At 39.5% G+C, this 21,305-nt stretch overlaps 1 protein-coding gene across 1 annotated transcript; it reads right to left on the minus strand.

The window, feature by feature from the left end:
* Window positions 1-12,499: 12,499 nt before the first annotated feature.
* On the minus strand, window positions 12,500-14,656 carry LOC147624273 (ER-bound oxygenase mpaB'-like). The gene is made up of 2 exons (XM_086819247.1): window positions 14,093-14,656; window positions 12,500-13,569 (listed from the first exon to the last, which is right to left on the minus strand). Exons 1-2 carry the CDS (start codon window positions 14,533-14,535, stop codon window positions 12,942-12,944), a joined length of 1,071 nt encoding a protein of 356 aa, XP_086675373.1. The 5' UTR covers window positions 14,536-14,656; the 3' UTR covers window positions 12,500-12,941.
* Window positions 14,657-21,305: the final 6,649 nt, after the last annotated feature.

Genomic DNA, 21,305 nt, shown 5'->3' on the forward strand with positions numbered 1-21,305 from the left:
TAAATGGAAAGGACTCGTCCAATGAGGCTTAGAATACCTTAGACACTCTCTTTGGGCATCCGCCTCTTAATAAAATTCTTTAAACTCAAATTAAACCCAAGAGAGTCACTTCTTGAATTATATGAAAAGTATTCTCACCCAGCTAGAGCTGGGATCAAGAAGAATCTTAAAGAAGATGTGATCATAACTGTCCTGTTAAAGAGCTTATTACCATAAGAGGAATTCTTCTTGATACCAGCTAGAGCTGGGATCAAGAAGAATCTTAAAGAAGATGTGATCATAACTGGCCTGTTAAAGAGCTTATTACCACAAGAGGAATTCGGTAACATCATTACCACTCTCACGAACTTGCCAGCAGCAAGGCTAATGGATGTGGAAGCATCCCTTTTAGAAGAAGACATCAAAGTTAAGTAGAGGCAAGGTAATTTAGATGGTGTTTTTTTCAACCAACGAAGCTACAAGAAGTCCGGCAAAGGGTTCTTCACAGGATCAGATTAAAAAAGGATTTCTGCAAGAAATCCTATAATTTTTATTGGGAACTAGGGCACAAGGAAAGAGATTGTTTCTTTAGAAACAAGGCATAGAAAGCTCTTCTTTTGCAAGGATAGACAACTCTAGTGAAGAAGGAAAAGAAGAAGGAGCCTCAGTGGAGGCTAACTACATCGAGGACCATTAGGTTTTCTAGACCAAGTAGGACCTTCCTACCTGTAGTCACACCTCTATCATAAGTGAAATGTAAACATAACTAGATTTTTAGAATCTGTTGTCATCTTTGGCAATGTAAACCACCATAAGACCTAAAATTGCTTGGATGGTCGTCAGAGTTGTAAATAGTAACTAGAGCTAGTATTGTCATCTTAGTAGCCATGGATATTTTATTGGAGGGTGTTGAAATAATACGCCAAAATATCATTCATGTGACATTGGGGACAATGGCATAAGGCTCAAAGGTCTAATAACCTTAGTAGAATTTGGAGACTATTGAAAGATCCTTGCCCCCTCCGCGCAACGAATTCGGGGGTGCTAGCAGCGGAAGTAGCACTTCTTGCACAGGGTAGAGCCTCTCACTCGGTCCTTGCCCACGGATATCCGGACAAGAGACTAATCCCTCGGTTCTTCCAAAACGGAACCCGGAAAAACTTCCCTCGCCCAGCAGACATAGGCAATTCCTCCAGGATATTTTATTCTAACATAGTCAAGGTCATCACTAACCAAATTGATCCGACCAAACCTGTAAGTCTCATGGTCAGATCAAAGAAGAGATCACTTGCACTTGAATCATAGATTCCAACGCTTTTTTCCTCATCAGGCACAGTCGTTGATTCTTTTCCATAGAACAAGGGTTACCCGGAATTTACTTCAACTATCGTAACTTAACAGAATTGAGTCTCATTTTAGGGATCCATAAATCCACCCTAGCCAACCGCCCAACCACTGTAGAGTGATAGAATCCATTTAGAAATTTGGTTATGTTTTGTCTCCGGTACCAGGGAAAAGAGCTCCCAGGCCCCCTAGCTGGCGCTTCAAGCAAACTCAAGATAGTCACACCACTTACACACCCAATATGAAATTGCTTGTTTCACAGATTCAGCTGTCTTTAAAACAATCTTTTAATGAAACCATAGTATCACTGATCATAATCCTCCAAAATGTCTAGCTTGAATTCTGATTTCCAATCATTCCTTCATCGGTGCCCCACATTGGCAACCAGAACGCTCACCACCTATTCACTCAGGGGCCTTTTCAATAGTTCTTAGCTCATAGTACTCGAAAATATATTCACTTAAGAAAATCCAAATGGACTCTCTGTTGAAGATTAGCAAGATCAACCAACAAATCCATATAAAACAACCATGGACTCGTCTGTTTTGAGGACCAGCAAGGCCAGAACCATACTCGAGTTCAGAAAATAGCTCTAACTCCTTGTTCCATTTTCTTTCTCGACGCACACATGGGTATCTTCGGCAACCTAGAGCCCGAGCACCATATGGTCAACACCCTCTAGGCTCCTTCGTAGGTCACCTTGCGCTTCACACATAGGCCGCTTTCTTGGTCCCTCATCCACCGTACCAGAAGCTCACCATTTAAATTGAACCGAGACTAGTCAAGACCTCGGCCAACTGTGCTACGCGAGACGTCTTCCATTGACTCTCCGTCAAGTATTGCAATTTATCACTTAGGTCTCCCCAACCTCATTCACAAGATGGTCAAAATGCTCCCCCAGCATTCTTGACATAAAACAAGTCATAAATACAGTTTCTAACAAACTCTCATCTTTCCACATTATTTCTCCTTATTTCACATCATTTCTCGTTATTCCACATTCTTCTACATCAATTCATATTGCTTATTCCACATCCATTCATATGTATTCCCATCGTCTTCATCCATTCTCATCCAATCATATATCGTATTACATCTCATCATATCTATCCACACCACATCTCATCCATTCTTATCCAATCACATCATATTACATCTCATCACATCTATCCACACATCTCATCCATTCACATCTACCCATATCTACATCACATCCCTTCACATCACATCCAATCACATCATATTACATCTCATCACATCTATCCACACATCTCATCCATTCACATCTACCCATATCCACATCACATCCCTTCACATCACATCCATTCATATGTACATCGATCTACATCACATCCATTCACATGTACCCCGATCCACATCACATCCATTCACATGTACCCTGATCCACATCACATCCATTCACATCACACCTCATCCATTCACATCTACCTAGATCCGCATCACATCACATTCATCTACCTTGCATCTCATCCATCCATTCACATTCATTTATATTCATTCAGATCCACCTCTCATCACATCACATCCATCCACATCACATCTCATCCATTCACGTCTCATCACATCATATTCACATCCATTTACTTCTCATCATATCATATTCACATCACATCACATCCATTCAGATATCATCACATCACATTCACATCCATTCACATCTCATCGCATCCATTCAAATATCGTCACATCACATTCACATCCATTCACATCTCATCGCATCCATTCACCTCTCATCACATTCACTCACATCTTATCACATCCATTCATATCTCATCACACCCATTCACATCTCATCACACCCATTCACATCCATCACATTCATTGCATCCCCATCACATCACATACATTCCATCCACATTACATCACGTCCACATTTATCCACATATCTCATTCATTCCATCCACATTACATCACATCTATATCTATCCATATCTCATCACATCAATTCACATCTCATCACATTTATCCACATCCATTCATTCATTCACTTGCACATCTATCCACATCCATCCATTCATTCACATTCACATCTATCCACATCCATCAATTCATTCACTTGCACATCTATCCATATCCATCCATTCATTCACATTCACATCTATCCACATCCATCCATTCATTCACATGCATATCTATCACATCACATCTCATTCTCATCCATTTACATCACATCACATCCTTTCACATATCATCACATCTCATTCTCATCCATTGACATCACATTACATCTCATTCTCATCCATTTACATCACATTACATCCTTTCACATATCATCACATTACATCTCATTCTCATCCATTTACATCACATTACATCCTTTCACATATCATCACATCTTATTCTCATCCATTTACATTACATCACATCCTTCATATATCATCACATCTCATCACATTCACATCCACATCTATTTACATCACATCACATCTCATCACATTCACATCCACATCCATTTACATCACATTACATCCCATCCACATCTCATGACATCCACATCCATTTACATTACATCACATCTCATCCACATCTCATCAACATCCACTCACATCTCATCACATCGCATTCACATCTTATTACATCGCATTCACATGTTATTTACATCTTATCGCATCACATTCACATGTTGTTTACATGACATTCACATCTTATCACATCGCATTCACATTTAGTACCATTTTTTACTTTCGATACCGATGGAACTTTTCTAAGCTTCTACCAATTGCTTGGCCTAGTTAAAGGTACTTTTTCTCGATAGATATTTTTATATTCTTTCTCAAATTTCTCAAGTGAAATATATTCAATATTCTTCTTTTTTAGTAAAAGATTCATGAGATTTACAAAAATCAATTCTACCCATATTTTTCAATGAAATTAATAATGCTCAAAATTTCACTTTTGATAAATACTCATAATTTGAATTATGTCAAAAAAAAATTCTTTTACCATTTAATTACTTGGATCTCAAATATCATGAAAATTTCTCTTTTTGTATAAAAATCAATTTATCAAAATTTACTCTTTTTTCATAATTAATTAATTATGCATAATTATAAAAAAATTATTTCTCACGAATATAATAAAAATTATTCTTTTTGCATAGGATGTCTAATCTTAGAATATGGTAGGAAGTCCTCTTTTAGCATTATGCATAAAAATAAGATGTGTTATTTTCTGAAAATTTTACCATAACTTCGCTGCTATTTACTGATAATTCTTAATTTTTCTTAAAAGTGTAAAAGCTTGTAATGAAAATATGATAGTAGTTCCTCTTTTATGCTTAAAATCAAACTATGAATTGAAATCATAATTTTAACCATAATCATAATCTTAATTATAATTATCCCACTAGATTAAGCTCATTCCATTATTTCTCTTTTCCCAAACTGATAGGATAATCTATTTCTCATTTAGAATCAATCAAAGTAAGTTTTAACTACTTATAAATAATCTAAAAGAAATAATCATTATTTATTGACACAAAATCATAAAAATATCATTTTCTTAATCTCTAGCTTATCAAGCCTAGAGTTTAGCTTTGAATTAAGAGATTATCATTGAGAAGCATCCTTTTTTCATAAAGATGGCTATTCTTTTAGAGAGAGAGAGAGATTTACTTAAAGAAAGCATTACAAATAAGAATAAAGATTAACTTTCTCTTAATTAAACATTAAGACTTTAAGAGAAAGCTTGATTTGAATTAGAACAATTATTTAGAAAGCTTCTTAAGGTTGAGAGGGGTTGAGAAGAAGAAAGTCATTGAGATAAATTAAAAAAAACCATAAATTTTGATTTTACCTCCAAGTTTGGCTTGGTTCTCTATATTATGAAGCCCCCGACCAATCAATTGGTCCACCAAGAGGAGAAGAGAAACTCCAAGAGTTGTTGTAGAGAGAGAGAGAGAGAGAGAGAGAGAGAGAGAGAGAGAGATCCAAGCTCCCAAGAGAAAAATTTAAAGGATAATAAAAAATATGATTATTTTAATATAATACTACCATAGTATAGCTCTAATATTTTTTTACAAAAGACTAAGGGTCTATTTATAGGTGAGGGAGGCCACTAACCAAGTCCAACTGGGCTCTAGAATTTTTCAGGTTCAGTTTGACTCAATTTGGACTCAATTTTTCAAGTTCAGTTTGACTCCCTTTAGACAAGATTTGGACCAGTTTGGCTCCCTTTTTTATTTGGTTTGATCAAGAAGAGAGGAGAGATAAAAATATCACAATTTTTTTGAATTAAAAATCCTCCCACACATGTGAAAAAGGCGCTTACCTCAAGAGTCCCCCTCTCCTTACTACCAAGGTGTCAAAAATGCATCATTATTCTAAAATATCTTATTTTTTTAATAATCTCATAATTTTTAACTAATAAACCTTGTACTACTCAATCAACTTTTCATCTTTTGTGAGCATTTACTCATTTTTAGGTATTTTCTTTTATTCTTTTGGATTTATCTCATCCCAACACTTGGATTAATCCAATTGGCCCATTGGAACCTTAATTGGACCATAATCCAAAATTTTTTAAAAATATAGGTCCTTAGGCTATTTTTATATCCAAAGATATCTCAATTTTGGATTATCTCTCTCTAGATATTTTCTCTCTCTAGGCCAAAACAGGGTAAAACAAGATCTTTCTCCTATTTCGGAGAGGAATAATTTCAAGAACAGAATGAGAGGTTGTTATACCTTTACTCCTCAAAAAATGGAAGGAGGAATCTTACAACTATGATCAATGTAGTATCAAAGGAGGGATAACCGAGGTGCCTAGAGCAAGTGGGAAGGTTGTACCCAAATCTAGGCATTGGATGCTCACTTCAAGATTTTTTTAGGATTTTGTTTAGGAATTAATCATACCCTAATCTCTTGTAGTCCAACCTATATGTTAGATTACCGTAGCACCACTACAGGTGCTACCACAGGAGGGAACGGCCTCTGGCGGCCCACCCAGCCACAGAGGAAGAATGAGGATTGCCCCTCATCCCCCAAGTCATATAGTGTGTGGCATACCGTCCACACTAGCCTGGTCACCCATGACTCCGCATGGGCATCCTCTCCCACTAAACCCCGGATGGCCACGTCCTCGACGCTCCGACGACCGAGGCATTGACGCTAAAGCCTCGTCTGGCCATCCGGTCTGCCGTCGGTCATCACAGGCATTACAGCGCCTACGTGACATTACTCCCCCCTTAAGAAGAGTTTTCGTCCTAGAAAACAAACTAGGGAAACCTCTTGGAAATTGCACTACAGCGTTCCCAAGTAGCTGCCTCCTCATCCCTGTCTGTCCATTTAACAAGTACCTCCTGGTACACTTTATGTCGGGTTTTTCTGTCACGATACTCTAGAACCTTTTCACATTCATGTGGTATCTTTGGTGGCTCTATCAAGTCCACCAAAATCTCTAGAGAAACTGCGTTCTCTAACCCGTGAGAACTGATTTCTTCAATTTACTGACATGGAAGATAGGATGGACTTGAGAACTCTCCGGTAACTCAAGTTTATATGCTACGTCCCCAATCTTCTTAAGGATTTTAAAAGCACCACAATATCTCGGAGAAAGTTTATCACACTTTCTCGTTTTCATGGTTTCTGACTGCGCAGGAACCTTGAGGAATACAAAGTCACCTTCTAGAAAGGTCACCTTTCTATGTCCTTTATCCGCATAAGTTTTAGTGGGATCCTGAGCGCTACAAATGCTCTCACGTGCGGCTCTGAGCATATCATTCATATCTTCAAGGAAATCCTTGACAGATTGAATCTTCTCCTTTTCTAGGCCTACAGCCCCATCGAAGATCTCGACGGCTGGAATCCATACATTAACATGAATGGTGTAAATCCAGTCTCGCTGAGTGTTTGGAGCTGTTATAGGCAAACTCCAATAAGGGCAAGTACTCTTTCCAATTAGATTGCTTCTTATACTAACATAAGAACGCAACATATCCTCTAGAATTTGGTTAACTCTTTCAGTTTGACCATCAGACTCCGGATAATCTGTCGTACTCGTACTCAGAGTAGTATCCAAATTTTGAAGACTTCCCTCTAAAAATGACTGTTGAACTTTCTATCTCTATTTGACACTATATCTGGCGGGCAGGCCATATAGGTTGTAAAGATGTTCAATACAGAGTTTTGCCAACTCTGACGTTTTAATAGTTTTCTTCGTAGCGATAAACTTTGCCATTTCAGTTAACCTGTCCACTACCACCCACACCGAGTCATTCCCTCGACTCGTATTGGGTAAACCGGTAATGAAATCCATGGAAATGCTTTCCCATTTTCCCTAAGGAATCTCCAGTGGATGGAGTAGTCCTCTAACTTTAAGATGTTCGTGTTTATTGATCTCACACTTATTGCATTTCAGCACATAAGTCTGGACATCCTTAAACAAACCAAGCCAATAAAACTATCTTTTTACTAGTGCATAGGTCTTCTGAATCCCGAGATGACCCGCACTTGGACTATCATGACTTTTTTTAAGAAATTGTGCCGGAAAGTCACCAATAGTTGGTACACATACTCTGCCCTTGTAGAGTAAGTACCTGTTATCAATGGAGTAATTAGCATATTTCTCCCCCCGATGAAGTTTATCACCCCCCTTTGAAGCCGTGCTAGTCAAAGGTGATGAAGAACCTACGTCAGAGCTCTCCGGCTCCGAACTATACCCGGAAGACACGGCTAGTCTCTCAGGACTCACTCTCGCTTCCCTTCCCGTTGCACCTTCGGCCAGTCTCTCCGGACTAGCAATCCGTGCCAACGAGGGAGGTGGTCACGTCTATGAAGAAGTGTATACGCGTATAGCGCGCCAGACCTTTGTAAAAGATGGATCGTGCTCACATAAACACGTAGTGACTCCAAGAAATCATTCTTGAAGACTGTGAAACTAAGTTCATTAATCTGTGGCATGCGACTAAGTGCATCTGCCACCACATTATACTTACCTTTCTGGTAACGTATTTGAAGGTCAAACTCCTGTAGAATCTCTGCCCACCGAGCTTTTCTACCTCTCAGTTCATTTTGACTTGAAAGCCATTCCAGACTTTCATGGTCCGTCCGGACCTCAAAAGAAGCACCATATAAATAGTGTCTCCACTTTTTCAATGCATGAACTATCACGAGTAACTCTCGCTCGTAAATCAAGTAGTTACGCTACGCACGATCTAACTTTTTACTCTCAAATGCAATTGGGGGTCCCCCCTTTGCATAAGTACGGTCCAAATGGCCTCATTACTAGCGTCTGTTTCCAAGACAAACGGCTCATTTGGATAGACAATAGTCAACACAGGTGCAGCTGCTACAGTCACCTTGAGCTTATCAAAGCTCTTCTATTGGGCTTCCCCCCAACTAATGTTTTTAGTTTTTGATCGTATAACTGGTCAGTTTTAACGAGACTGCGATCTTCGCGTAGTCCTTCACATACTGTCGGTAGAACCCCGACATGCCAAGAAAAATCTGCAGTTTCTCGAGATTCTTCGGTGCAATAGCATCTACTTTTTCTAGCTCCATCCGCGTACCATCGACGAATATAATATGGCCAAGGTAGTGAATTTTTGTTTCAAAAAATTCACATTTGCTCTTCTTTGCAAATAGTTTGTGCTCTCGTAACAACTCGAACACTAGATGCAAATGCTCTATGTGTTCTTTTTGTGTCTTACTGTACACAAGAAATATCATCTAGAAAAACTACTATGAAATTTCCCAGATATGGACGTAAAATGCTGTCCATCAGCGTCATAAACGTCGCTGGAGCATTGGTTAGCCCAAATGGCATAACCAAAAACTCAAAATGCCAACGGGTCCTAAATACTGTCTTCGCAACATTTTTTGCTTTAATTCTAACCTGATGATACCCTGATCTCAGGTCTACTTTTGTAAAGTATCTCGATCCATAGAGTTGATCAAACAACTCATCTATGCGTGGCATTGGATACTTGTTCTTAATCGTTATCTGATTAAGAGCCCTATAGTCTATTATGCACATCCGCATAAATCTATCTTTCTTTTTTACCAGAAGAATAGGTGATGCCCACGGACTTGAACTAGGCCGAATGAAGCCTTTGTTCAAATATTCCGTCAATTATTTTTCCACCTTCTGTGCCTCGGAGTGGCTTAATCTATAAGTAGGTTTGCTTATAGGTTTTGATCCTGGCATGGTCTACTTCTCTAGATGGTGGTAAGCCATCTGATAAATCATCAAAAAAAACATCTTAAAATTTCTCTAATAAATTCATTAAAGTATCTATGTGCTTTTTCTTTAATGTCTCTTTTACCTTGGATTTTTTCTTGTTTGAATCGCATGCATGCCAAACAAGGTTTTCAAACAGTGGGTTTCGTCCAAGGCTATTTTGTTTTCCTTGTTTGTCTACGCAAACATTATCTACAGTTTCATCTACGAAAACAGAATTTAAAAGAGGATAACAAGCATATACCTCTGTTATCTAGCCTCTGCGGACCGCTGTGCATAGCTCCATGGAGGAAATAAGTGGTGTGGCGGGGATAGTACGATCACCCTGCAAGGTAATGACTCTACCTCCATGCTCAAAACGTAGCGTATTATGTAGGTAACTCCGAGCTAGACTAGGACCCAAGCCATACAGCCACTCCCTACCGCCTAGATATACGTCTGCTCTGGCTAAGTGCATGACCTGAAAGTCAAGTGGAGCTTCGTAGTCCTGCATAAATAATGGGACTCCCAATGCTACGGTATTCTATACCGTTTTGTCATACCCGTTGGCTAGGCTAATAGTATACTCATGATCGCTCTGGGTCTCAGTCAACCCCAACTTCTTGACTAACGAGTAGTTCAAGAAGTTGTGGCTAGCTCCATCATCGATACAAACTGACTCTACGGCCACCTATGGTGCCATACATGCGCACCATGTCATGCGGACCTACAGTAGGGTGCCATATCGGTGGTGTCACCGAACAAGCATGATGCTCATCACAATGACACAATGTCACCTATCTGAACTTTGCGGAACTGAAAGAGAGTCTCTGCACTGTATGCAACTGCCTAGAGGATTTACCATCTCTTTTGGGCTTGTTGTCGCTCGTGCTGGCTTTAAGCTTTAGACACTCAGCCTTCGTGTGCCCTACATCGTTGCAATTAAGGTAGCGATTTTCCTTTTGCGCTTTAATATACTCCTCTTTTTTTGGACTTCGCTGTCTCTTTTCTTCTTGGATGGTCGCGGTTTTTTAGACCAATGACCACCCTGTCCTCCCTGGTCCATCTTATCCCCCTGCTTATCACTGCAGAACCCTTTTTGTGCCAAAAGCTACACTCTTCTACGCTCATAAAAGTTAGACTTGCACTTACATGTCTGAGGCCAAAATGAATCGCTCAACTCCCAAATCTATTTAGAGTAAAGAATCCTTGGACTTCTTCTTTAACAAAATATATATACTTCTACACCCATAGGTGTTGACTTCTATGACGATAGAAGTTATACCTATAAAACATTTCCTCTCCTATGCAAGTTTGTGGAAATCAAGAAGGTACTAAGACTTTGACCAAATGTATCCAAAACTTTAGCACTCATACAAATGTACCAATACCTCCAAAATCATTCATTTATAAAAACTTTTCCCCATGCTCTAAACTTACTCTCCAATAGTTGCTAAGCCTTGTAGGCATTATCCTACACATTTAGACCTATCCTTTTACCTTATTTAACTAACTAATACATCAAGAAGGGATGAGAGAGAGAGAGAGAGAGAGAGAGAGAGAGATCACTATATATTTACAAGAACTAAAAGAAACTAGTAGGTACCCATGGCATGACCTCATCAAGTCACAACACAAAAGAGTAATTATCACTATACGTTTATACGAGCTAAAAGAAACTAGTAGGTACCCATGACCTTCCCTCGTCAAGCCACACAATGAAAGAGAAATAGGCATTGAAGAAGAGGCGGAGCCAACATTTACCATGTAAGGTGTACGATACCACTCATCATGCCAAGTCGATCGTTGGACCTTTTCTCGTAGGGGCCATGTTCTCATGCATACATGAAAACAACGAGTGCTCAAGTGCATGCAAAGAGTGGGCCTTAGGGTTGGTAAAAGTAGACCCTTGGGGACATGACTTTTTCTTTACATGTAAATACAACAAGGCGACTCACACATTCATGCTGTGGGATGGGATCATGAAACGTTGCATTTACTTTAGATATGGGCAAGACCAAGCCCTTGATTTTACCCTTGGGGACATGACTTTTTCTTTACATGTAAATACAACAAGATGACTCACACATTCATGCTGTGGGATGGGATCATGAAAAGTTGCATTTACTTTAGATGTGGGCAAGACCAAGCCCTTGATTTTACTCGTGGCGAGCGATGGACTTCGATGAAGACTGCCAAACCATTCTCACCAAATCGCCGAAGCTGATAGACCTCAAGCAAGATGACATGCTACGAAAACAGATACTAAAAGAAAGATCTAGTGGCACTAACATGCAGACCTACATGATGGTCATAGGCATGCATTGGGTGGAATGTTACCTATATGCCAATGCCAATGTGATGGCCTAGCTCAACGGCAACAAGATGTACAACAAGACCAGCTTCCTCTTCATCAAAGAACTACTTTGAATGTACACCAATGCCCAAGGCAAGATCCTCAATCAAGTGCTCTACTACATGACAAGATGGCCATAGCTACCGAAAGCCATTGTGCGTGATAGAATTGATGATATGATGAAGCTAAGCTACAAGTTAGAAGCCAAGGCAACCCCCCACCGACAAGAAGTTGCAAACAGATATAGCGAGATAGAGGCAGGTAACACAATTATAGACAAGGGACCATTACCAATAAGTTGCAAACAGATATAGCGAGGTAGAGGTAGGTGACACAATTATAGACAAGGGACCATTACCAATATTACTGAAGGTAGTGTGCCCTACCACCCAAGGAGAGGCAAGGCCTCGTACTAAAAAGTTTGGTTTTCCACAATGTGAAAAACTAGCTTGGGTCTTCAAGTCAACATCAATCATGGAAGAAACAAGATTATACAACTTAGTAGTGGCATACATATTTGCATGCATAATGGCATGAACATCAACAACATAGCAGTGAGAAGATCTTGGTTGAAAGACATGCATGCTAGTCTGTAACCTCAAGCATGGAGACAAATGTAGGCAAGCTTGAGCAAGCAATGGATGATTAAACCTAGTTGTAAGTATGAAGCTCATCTTATCAACCATATGCATTGTAGAGATCTTTACATCATGCTAGTAGCTCATCTTATCAACCATATGCATTGTAGAGATCTTTACATCATTCTAAAACGTGGCCATCCATCTATGCAGAATGCAAAAATGAAATCATCATTAAATACTACACGACCTGGCCTTAAAAATTTGGTTGATAAAGCCCTCTAATTTAGAAATGATTGGTGCCGAAAAGCTAGTTGCCCGAGTAGAGCTCAACGGGCATTTGGTTTTTATGCCAGTGCACCATTAGTAAGGCCAGTTCATAGATGTTACAAGACTACCTTGTAATTTAAGTTAAGCACAATAATTGAACCGACTTGTAATTAAGTTTAGCAAAATAGGTGACCTAAGGTGAGCCGTGAAATGAGTCGACTAGACACACAAACCATTTATTTTGTTGACACACCGCGGGGCCATGGTAGGTTGCTACATTCTCGTAAAGTGCAGAAGAGGTCTCCTTCAAAGGGGTTTCCTAGTTGGCCAGGCTTGATGGCACCCACTTCCTTGATTTTGTAACCTTTCTCGTAAGAGAAGGGCTTGTAGATCTGGAAAGCAAGCTTGTAAAGAGCCTCGGGGTCGAAGTGGGGGCCTTGCGATTTGGGGCAGCCAGAGGGTATGCGGCTAACCGCCCACGAGAGGGGCCTGGGCGGCAGCAGCCAGCTCACCGTCAAACCATGCAATTTGAGAAGAGAATGCGAGAGGGCGCTCCACCAGGGGCCCTGTTTGGGGAACCCAAAGGCCTTAAGCAGCCGCTCGTCCATCACAGAGTAGACTAACTTTCGAGCAAGGGGCTCCAAGAGCGAAGGCACATCACTTAGAAGTAGCCTCACTGTGGCTTCAGCGATCTCTTTGTTGGAGTCTGCATACACCATGTGCTTTGCTTCATAGTCGTCCCTGTATTGCCTGAATGCACAGACGCTGTTGGGGATGTTGCGTATGCCCATGCGACTCCCCGTGTCGTGCCAAGTTGCATAGTATGCCGACTTCTCCATTTCCGTCCACTCTCGATGGCCATAGCTGGACATCACAGACACAGCATACATGATGGGCGCATTAGCTACGAAAGAACACACACACGCGGGTCAGGGTAAGGGGCACTAAGATTGAACCTTACCCTCCTCTTCTAATTGTTCTTCAATTTCCCAGACAACACGTAGCTGTTATTTCAATAGTTAAATCGATTTACCTCAAAAATTGTATAAAATTTGAGCTAAAATTTAACCAAAATGCATTAAATTTTGGAGACTCGTCAAAAAAAAAAGGGGGGGGTGGGATCTTACATGGTTTGTAAAATTTTAGTGAATTTACTGAAATGATCAGCAAAACATATGCCAAAAAAAAAGGGTAGCAAACTCAAAAAAAGTCGGCTACAGATTAGGGTTGAGCTGGAATTCGGGTTCATTAGGGACAAAATTACGTAGTTAGTCTAAAACGAAGAATTAGAGTCCATCTCCCAGCTGTTTTTAGCGGATGATTCCCACTTTTCAGGAAGCACGTAGACATAATCACGGCCAAACAGAGAAATTTTGCAGACACTTACATGGTAGAAAACTCAATGGGCAACAAGATGAAGAGGGAGAGCACGTAGAGATACTCCGCATTGTCGATGGGGTAGTGGGAGTGCAGGAAATTCAAGCGGCGGAGGGCAAGGGAGCCCCTATCGCCGTCCACGTGGTGATGCAGCATCTCTTGCACCAGAATGTCTGTGTCGTCGTAGCGCTTGGAGGGGTTGCATGCGAGCTGGCCACCCTTCTGCAGAATGCGAGAGATTTCTGGAATCGCAGAGGCTCTGAAAAGTGCAAACTCTAGTGCCTTCCGCGAGAGGAAAGGGAATTCTACGTAGAGAGTGTGAATGTTGATGGCTTGGGTATCCTTGTGAGGATTCAGAGCGCCCAACAGATGACAGCGGCGCTGTCTCAGATAACCACACATTAGCCTCCATCCTACGACAAAAACAGCCAGAGCAGCTATGAAAACCGCCATTTCGGTCTTCAGAATCCAGGTAGCAGCGATGGCAGGGGGAACTCCCTTGGGCTCTAAATATCTGGCTCTGCCCTTTTTTTCCCCCCCTTTTTTTCTCTTATTATTACGAGAGGTAGTGAGAGGTACTCTTATTGTTACGAGAGGTAGGTGACAGTACCGTCGAGTTGCGCGACGCGTGATGGTCCATGGAAATACTCCACCTTGGCACCTTCCGACAGAGAGAGGTTAGCTTTTGTAAGGTTCTGAGATCTATGGAAAAGACTACTTGTCCTACTGAGAGGCAATGCTCCATAAGTTTTCTTTTTAAAAAATAAAATCCTTTAAGGACATCAATGGAGAGGGAGGAAGCTTGAGAGAGAGAGAGGGAGGGAGAGCTTGAGAGGGATGGAGTTTCTGCAGCAATGGAGAGCGTAGAAAAGGAAGAAAGAGGGAGAGGGAGCTTGACAAGGAGGGAGAGCTTGAGAGGTATGGGGTTTCTACAACAATGGAGAGCTTAGAAGAGGAAGAAAGAGGTTCAAAATGAGCTTTCCAAACCTAGAGTATGTTGGGGAGAAGTTTGAGAGGGAAAACACACTTTTGGGAAAAATTTTAAAAAAAATAAATTTTTAGGGTTTTTAATATGCGCGATTCTAGGTGGGGGGGACCTCTAAGTTTGGGCCCAAGAGGTAGGGGAACAAGAGTAGTAATTAGGCCCCATTAAGCAAACCAAAGCCTAGGTCCCCTAGGGTCAAAGAAGGCACCCAGCCCTCCTCCTATTGGTCCATTCCTAATCAAAAGTTAATCTAAGGAGGCCCTCTTTGGGTCCAAAAAATTTCTAATGTCTTATGTTTTTTTTGCATGTTCTGTATTCCTCCCTTGGTGTAGATTGGCAAAAGAAGTATTTCGTAGCTCTTTGTTCTACATGTTCTGTATCATCTTTGTTCTGTATTATCTCTTTGTTCTGTATTATCTGTATAAGGCAGGGCTGCATGGCGAGGTATTTGATTGGCCCAGCGCCACGCGTTTAGGTGGGTGCGTTTAGGTGGGCGCGAGGCATTGTTCTGATTTGCATCTTCTTTAATTATTGTTAATCCCTTTATTTTGATGTTCCAGTAATGTAAGATTCCTCTCCCCAACCCCTTTTTGATGTCTAGCATATTCCCCTGTAATCAATTCCTTTTCTGAAATATAAGAGATCTTGTTTGTGGCTGTTTTAACCTAGAGAGAGAAAATTATTCTAGAGAGAGAATATTCAGATCATGAATATTCTTGGATAGAAAAATAACTCATCTTATTAAAATAAGTTCCCCTGAAACAGAAATTCAAAAAGAATTTTTCCAATGTGCAATTGGAATTAATTGGAAATAGGTATAAAGAACCTTAGTCTAAGGGTCTAGATTTTCAGAAATTTTTGGATTATGGTCCAATTAAGGTTCCTATGGGCCAATAGCATCAATCCATGTGTAGGGAGGAGATAAATCCAATTTGTAAAAGAAGATACCCAAAAATGAGTAAATGCTCACATAAGATGAAGAGTTGAAAATGTACAAGGTTTATTAGTAAAAAACTATGAGCAATAAAATTTTGACACATATGTAAGGAAGGGGAGTTCTTTAAAGAAGGTGCATATTTCACATAAGATGAAGAGTTGAAAATGTACAAGGTTTATTAGTAAAAAACTATGAGCAATAAAATTTTGACACATATGTAAGGAAGGGGAGTTCTTTAAAGAAGGTGCATATTTCACATAAGATGAAGAGTTGAAAATGTACAAGGTTTATTAGTAAAAAAAACTATGAGCAATAAAATTTTGACACATATGTAAGGAAGGGGAGTTCTTTAAAGAAGGTACATATTTCACATAAGATGAAGAGTTGAAAATGTACAAGGTTTATTAGTAAAAAAACTATGAGCAATAAAATTTTGACACATATGTAAGGAAGGGGAGTTCTTTAAAGAAGGTGCATATTTCACATAAGATGAAGAGTTGAAAATGTACAAGGTTTATTAGTAAAAAAAACTATGAGCAATAAAATTTTGATACATATGTAAGGAAGGGGAGTTCTTTAAAGGAGGTACATATTTCACATGCTTGAATGAGTTTTAAACTCAAAAATAATGTGATATTTTTATCTCTCATCTCTCTTGAACCAAACCAAATCAAAATGGAACCAAATCGAATAAAAAAGTAACCAAACTAGATCTAAATCTAGTCCAAATTCAACCAAACTGACTTGGAAAATTCTAGAATCAGTTTGTTTGGTTAGGAGCTCAATTTTTCCTATAAATAGAAGTCTTCCCTTGTTGAAAAAAATATAGTGTCTTATGCATTATTACTCTACTCCACCTAAGCCAAGAACTGTGAATTCTTTAATAATTCACTAGTTTTTGACACTTCTCTCTTCTTCAATCTCCATTGGTGGCTCCATCAACATACTAAACCAATTGATTGGTTGGGGGCCTCTACCGTGAACAAAGAATCAAGCAAATTATAAGATAAGGATAGTGAATTTTGATCTTTTCTATAATTTCTCAATGATTCTCTCTTCTCAACCCCTCTCAAGTTTGAGAAGCTTAATTGGTATGGTTTTTGAAATGCTATCGAAGTTAATTAATTTAATGATAGTAAAGAATTACATAAATTTTCATTTATGTCTAACTCTAATGGTTTTTTTTCTCTCTCTCACTTAAGAAATGGTCATACTCATGACCCATTCTCAATCCAAAGGAAGCTTTTCATAAAGCTTTTTCTTAATCCAAGATTAATCTATGCTTGAGAATAAAGTAATAGTTTTTTTTATCTATGCTTTTAGTTTATGATTATTTTTTAGTTAATCCATTAAGGGTTAATAATCCAATTAGGGATCATTCTAATCATTCTCTTAAAGATAACCTATCTTTTAAAATAATTGAGATTTATTAGTTATAGTAGCGGAGCTATGGCAAAATTTTATAAAAATATACACATAAAATAATTTCATTCAAAGCATGAAAAGAGGATTTCCTACCATATTCTAGGAACTATCATCCTAGATTAATTAAAAGAATTTTATTATGCATGGAGATGTGGATGTTTGCATGTAGATGTAGATGTATGGATGTGGATGTGGATGTTTGCATGTAGATGTAGATGTATGGATGTGAGTGTGAATGTGGAGGTGGATGTATGCATGGAGATGTGGAAGTATGCATGTAGAAGTAGATGTATAGATGAGGATGTAAATGGAGATGTGGATGGATGCATGTAGATGTAGATGTATAGATGTGGATGTGAATGGAGATGTGGATGTATGCATGTAGATGTAGATGTATAGATGTGGATGTGGATGTGGAGGTGGATGTATGCATGTAGATGTAGATGTATAGATGTAGATGTGAATGGAGATGTGGATGTATGTATGTAGATGTAGATGTATAGATGTGGATGTGGATGTGGAGGTGGATGTATACATGTGGATGTAGATGTGGATGTGGAGGTGGAGGTGGATGTATGCATGTAGATGTAGATGTATAGATGTGGATGTGAATGTGGAGGTGGATGTATACATGTAGATGTAGATGTATGGAGGTGAATGTGGATGTGGATGTGGATGTATGCATAGAGATGTGGATGTATGCATGTAGATGTGAATGTACGCATATAGATGTGGATGTATGGATGTGAATGTGCATGTAGATGTGGATGTATGGGTGTGGATGCATGAATGTGCATGTAGATGTGGATGTGAAAATAGATGTATGGATGTAGATGTGGATGTATGGATGTGAATGTGGATGTGGATGTGGATATATGTATGGATGTGAATATATGATATGTGATGTGAAGGAATCTGAAGTGATGAGATGGAAAATGATGTGATGGGATGAGTATACATATAAATGGAATATGGAATAAGTAATGTGGATTGATGAGAGATAATGTGAAAAAATGAAAGTTAAAATAGAAACTGTATTGTAAACTGTTTGTAAATGCTGTTTGTAAATGACTGTTTTATGTCAAGAATGCTGGGGGAGCATTTTGACCATCTTGTGATTAAGGTCGTGGAGACCTAGCTGATAAAGTTGCAACTGCTGACGGAGAGTCAATGAAGGACGTCTCGCGTAGCAAGGTCGGCCGAGGTCTTGACCAGCCTCGGTGCGATTAAAATGGTGAGCTTCCAGTACGGTGGATGAGGGGCCAAGGAAGCGGCCTATGAGTAAAGCGCTAGGTCACCTGCGAAGGATCCTAGAGGGTGCTGACCATACGGTGCTCGGGCTTTGGGTCGCCTAGGATACCCACGCGTGCGTCGAGGAAGATATTGGAACAAGAGTAGGAGTTGTTTTCTGAAATCGGGCATGGATCTGGTTGATTGACCTTGCTGGTCTTCAATGGATGAGTCCATGGCTCTTTATATGGATCTGTTGGTTGATCTTGCTGATCCTCAACGAGAGTCCATCTTGATAAGTGATTATATTGCCGAGTATTATGGGCTAGAAACTAGGAAACGGCCCCTGAGTGGACAGGTGGTGAGCGTCCTAGTTGCCAATGATGCCATAGATACTCTGATGAAGGAATGATGGAAAAATTAAGAATCAATTGGATAAATTGGAAGATGGTGATCAGTGATACTATGGTTTTATTAAAGAATTGTTTTAAACTGGTTGAATCTGTGAAAAGGCAATTTCATATTGGGTGTGTGAGTGGTGTGACTAGTTTTATTTTTGCATGAACATCCGGCTAGGGGGCCTTGGAACTCTTTTCCTTGGTACCCGGGACAAAACCTAACCAAATTCTTAATTGGATCCCATCACTACAGTAGTTGGGCGGTTGGCTAACCCATGGGATCGGATGGGGTTAGGCTGGACTGATGGATCCGTAAATCGAGACTCAAACTTTTGTTTTTACGATAGATAAAATAAATCCCGGACAGTAACTGTTCTATGGATAGGAATCATCGGCTGTGCCTCTTGAATGGGAAAAAAAGCGTTGATCCCAATGATCCAAGTGCAAGTTTCTTCCTTGATCTGACCAAGTATCTTATAGATGTAATTGGATCAGCTCGATCAGAAATGATCTTGACTACGTTAGAGTAAAAAGTTATCCTGGTGGAATCGCCCGTGCTTTCCGGTAAAGGAAGTTTTTTCCGGGTTCGGTTTTGGAACAACCGACGGATTAGTCTCTTACCCGGATATCCGTGGGTGAGGCCCCGAATGTGGGACCCTTGTCCCGCGCGAGAAGTGCTACTTCCGCTGCTAGTATCCCGAATCTGTTGCTCGGTGGGAACAGGGATCTTACAGTTGGTATCAGAGCATTTGGTTAATAAAGATCAACTGAGAAGACAAATATGTCTAAAATTTATCAAGAAACACAATAAAGTTATAATTGTGTGATATAATTCATACAATTTGATATTCAAACTGAAATTCGTAATTTGGTAATTGGGTCTTCAGATGGAAGTACGGCAATTATATAGAATCCCTGACTTGCTTGAGGCCTAGACATGATAGTATTTACCTTATAATTCCAAGGGCCGTGACTACTCGTATATACCGAGAGTATACTGTAGCTCTTTACTGACAGTATATACGAGTAAATCTAAGACTTGAAATTATAAGCGTTAATGCTATCCAGATGATGATTTCGAATGTGATTGATATGATTTTTAATTCTGTTTGAGAATTGATGAATTGATTTGGATTCTGATTGAAAATTCTGATTGAAATATGATGATTTTTAAAAATTAGATGAAATATAATGAAACCACAATGAGGGGGAATGGGACGAGTCCCTGTGATGATATTCATAACTAGAAGGATGATAATGAATTCAACAAATCACTATGAGATTAGTAGGTTGTGCTGTCAGATTGCTACTGTTAACACTTGACCGGTAGATCAAGTTAAGGGATGACAAATTGAGAACTAGCTTAACTGAAATTCCCGTAGAGGAATGTTCAGAAGGGAATTTTTCGGTCTAATGGACCATTATCGTGTTAAAGATATGAATGATATGATTTAAGGGATAATTATCCCCGTATTCTGTTGCGTTGACCAGAATATAAGGAACCCTAGAATAAATTGGATCTTAAGAAAAAGAGTTGTCCTCTACTTGGCGAGATGAGGACATCTCGCATTTTTTTAAGTGGGGTAGAATGTAAGATTTCTCCCCAGCCTTCGAGGTATACAGGAGTAAGAATCTCCCTTTTTGATCTTATAATTATTCCCTCTCTAAAATAAAAGGAAGATTCTGTTTAAAAAAGGAAGACCCTTTCCCTAGAATACTTCTCAGGAGTCCCACCTGTTTTAAGGATTTAGAACAATGAGTTCACAGGTGAGAATCGGTGTTTTGGATACCAAGGTTTTGGTTTTCATTCGAGTACGGCCCAAAAGAAGTTCTTTATCTCTTGGGGAGTATAAGAAGTTATCCCCCAGATATTGTGACCCTTATATCTGAATTCAATGAAAGTAGGTGACGTAGCCTACGAACTTCTTTTATCCCCTCATCTCAAAGTTCTTAATGTATTTCATAGAAATATGTACCAAACCCAAATCATGGAAAGACGGTAAAACTTCAGTGGCAAGTTACCGTTGTCTTCAAAGTTACGCTAGCTCCTTCCTTTATATAAGTCGTAACTTTTACTTATCGCTCACAGTAATCTTACTCCCATCAATCTCCTTTCTTTCTTAATCTCCTTCATGGCTTGGTAACAGGAATTAGTTTTATCCTTGATGATTTCTCACCTTCAAGACGCAAGAGAGTCTGTGAAGAAAGACTTTATAGAACAGTATGAGCGCTCACTTTTTCCTCACCT

This window comes from Cibotium barometz, chromosome 25 (assembly GCF_041138505.1).
Source record: "Cibotium barometz isolate CiBa-2024 chromosome 25, ASM4113850v1, whole genome shotgun sequence".
Classification (NCBI taxonomy): domain Eukaryota; kingdom Viridiplantae; phylum Streptophyta; class Polypodiopsida; order Cyatheales; family Cibotiaceae; genus Cibotium; species Cibotium barometz.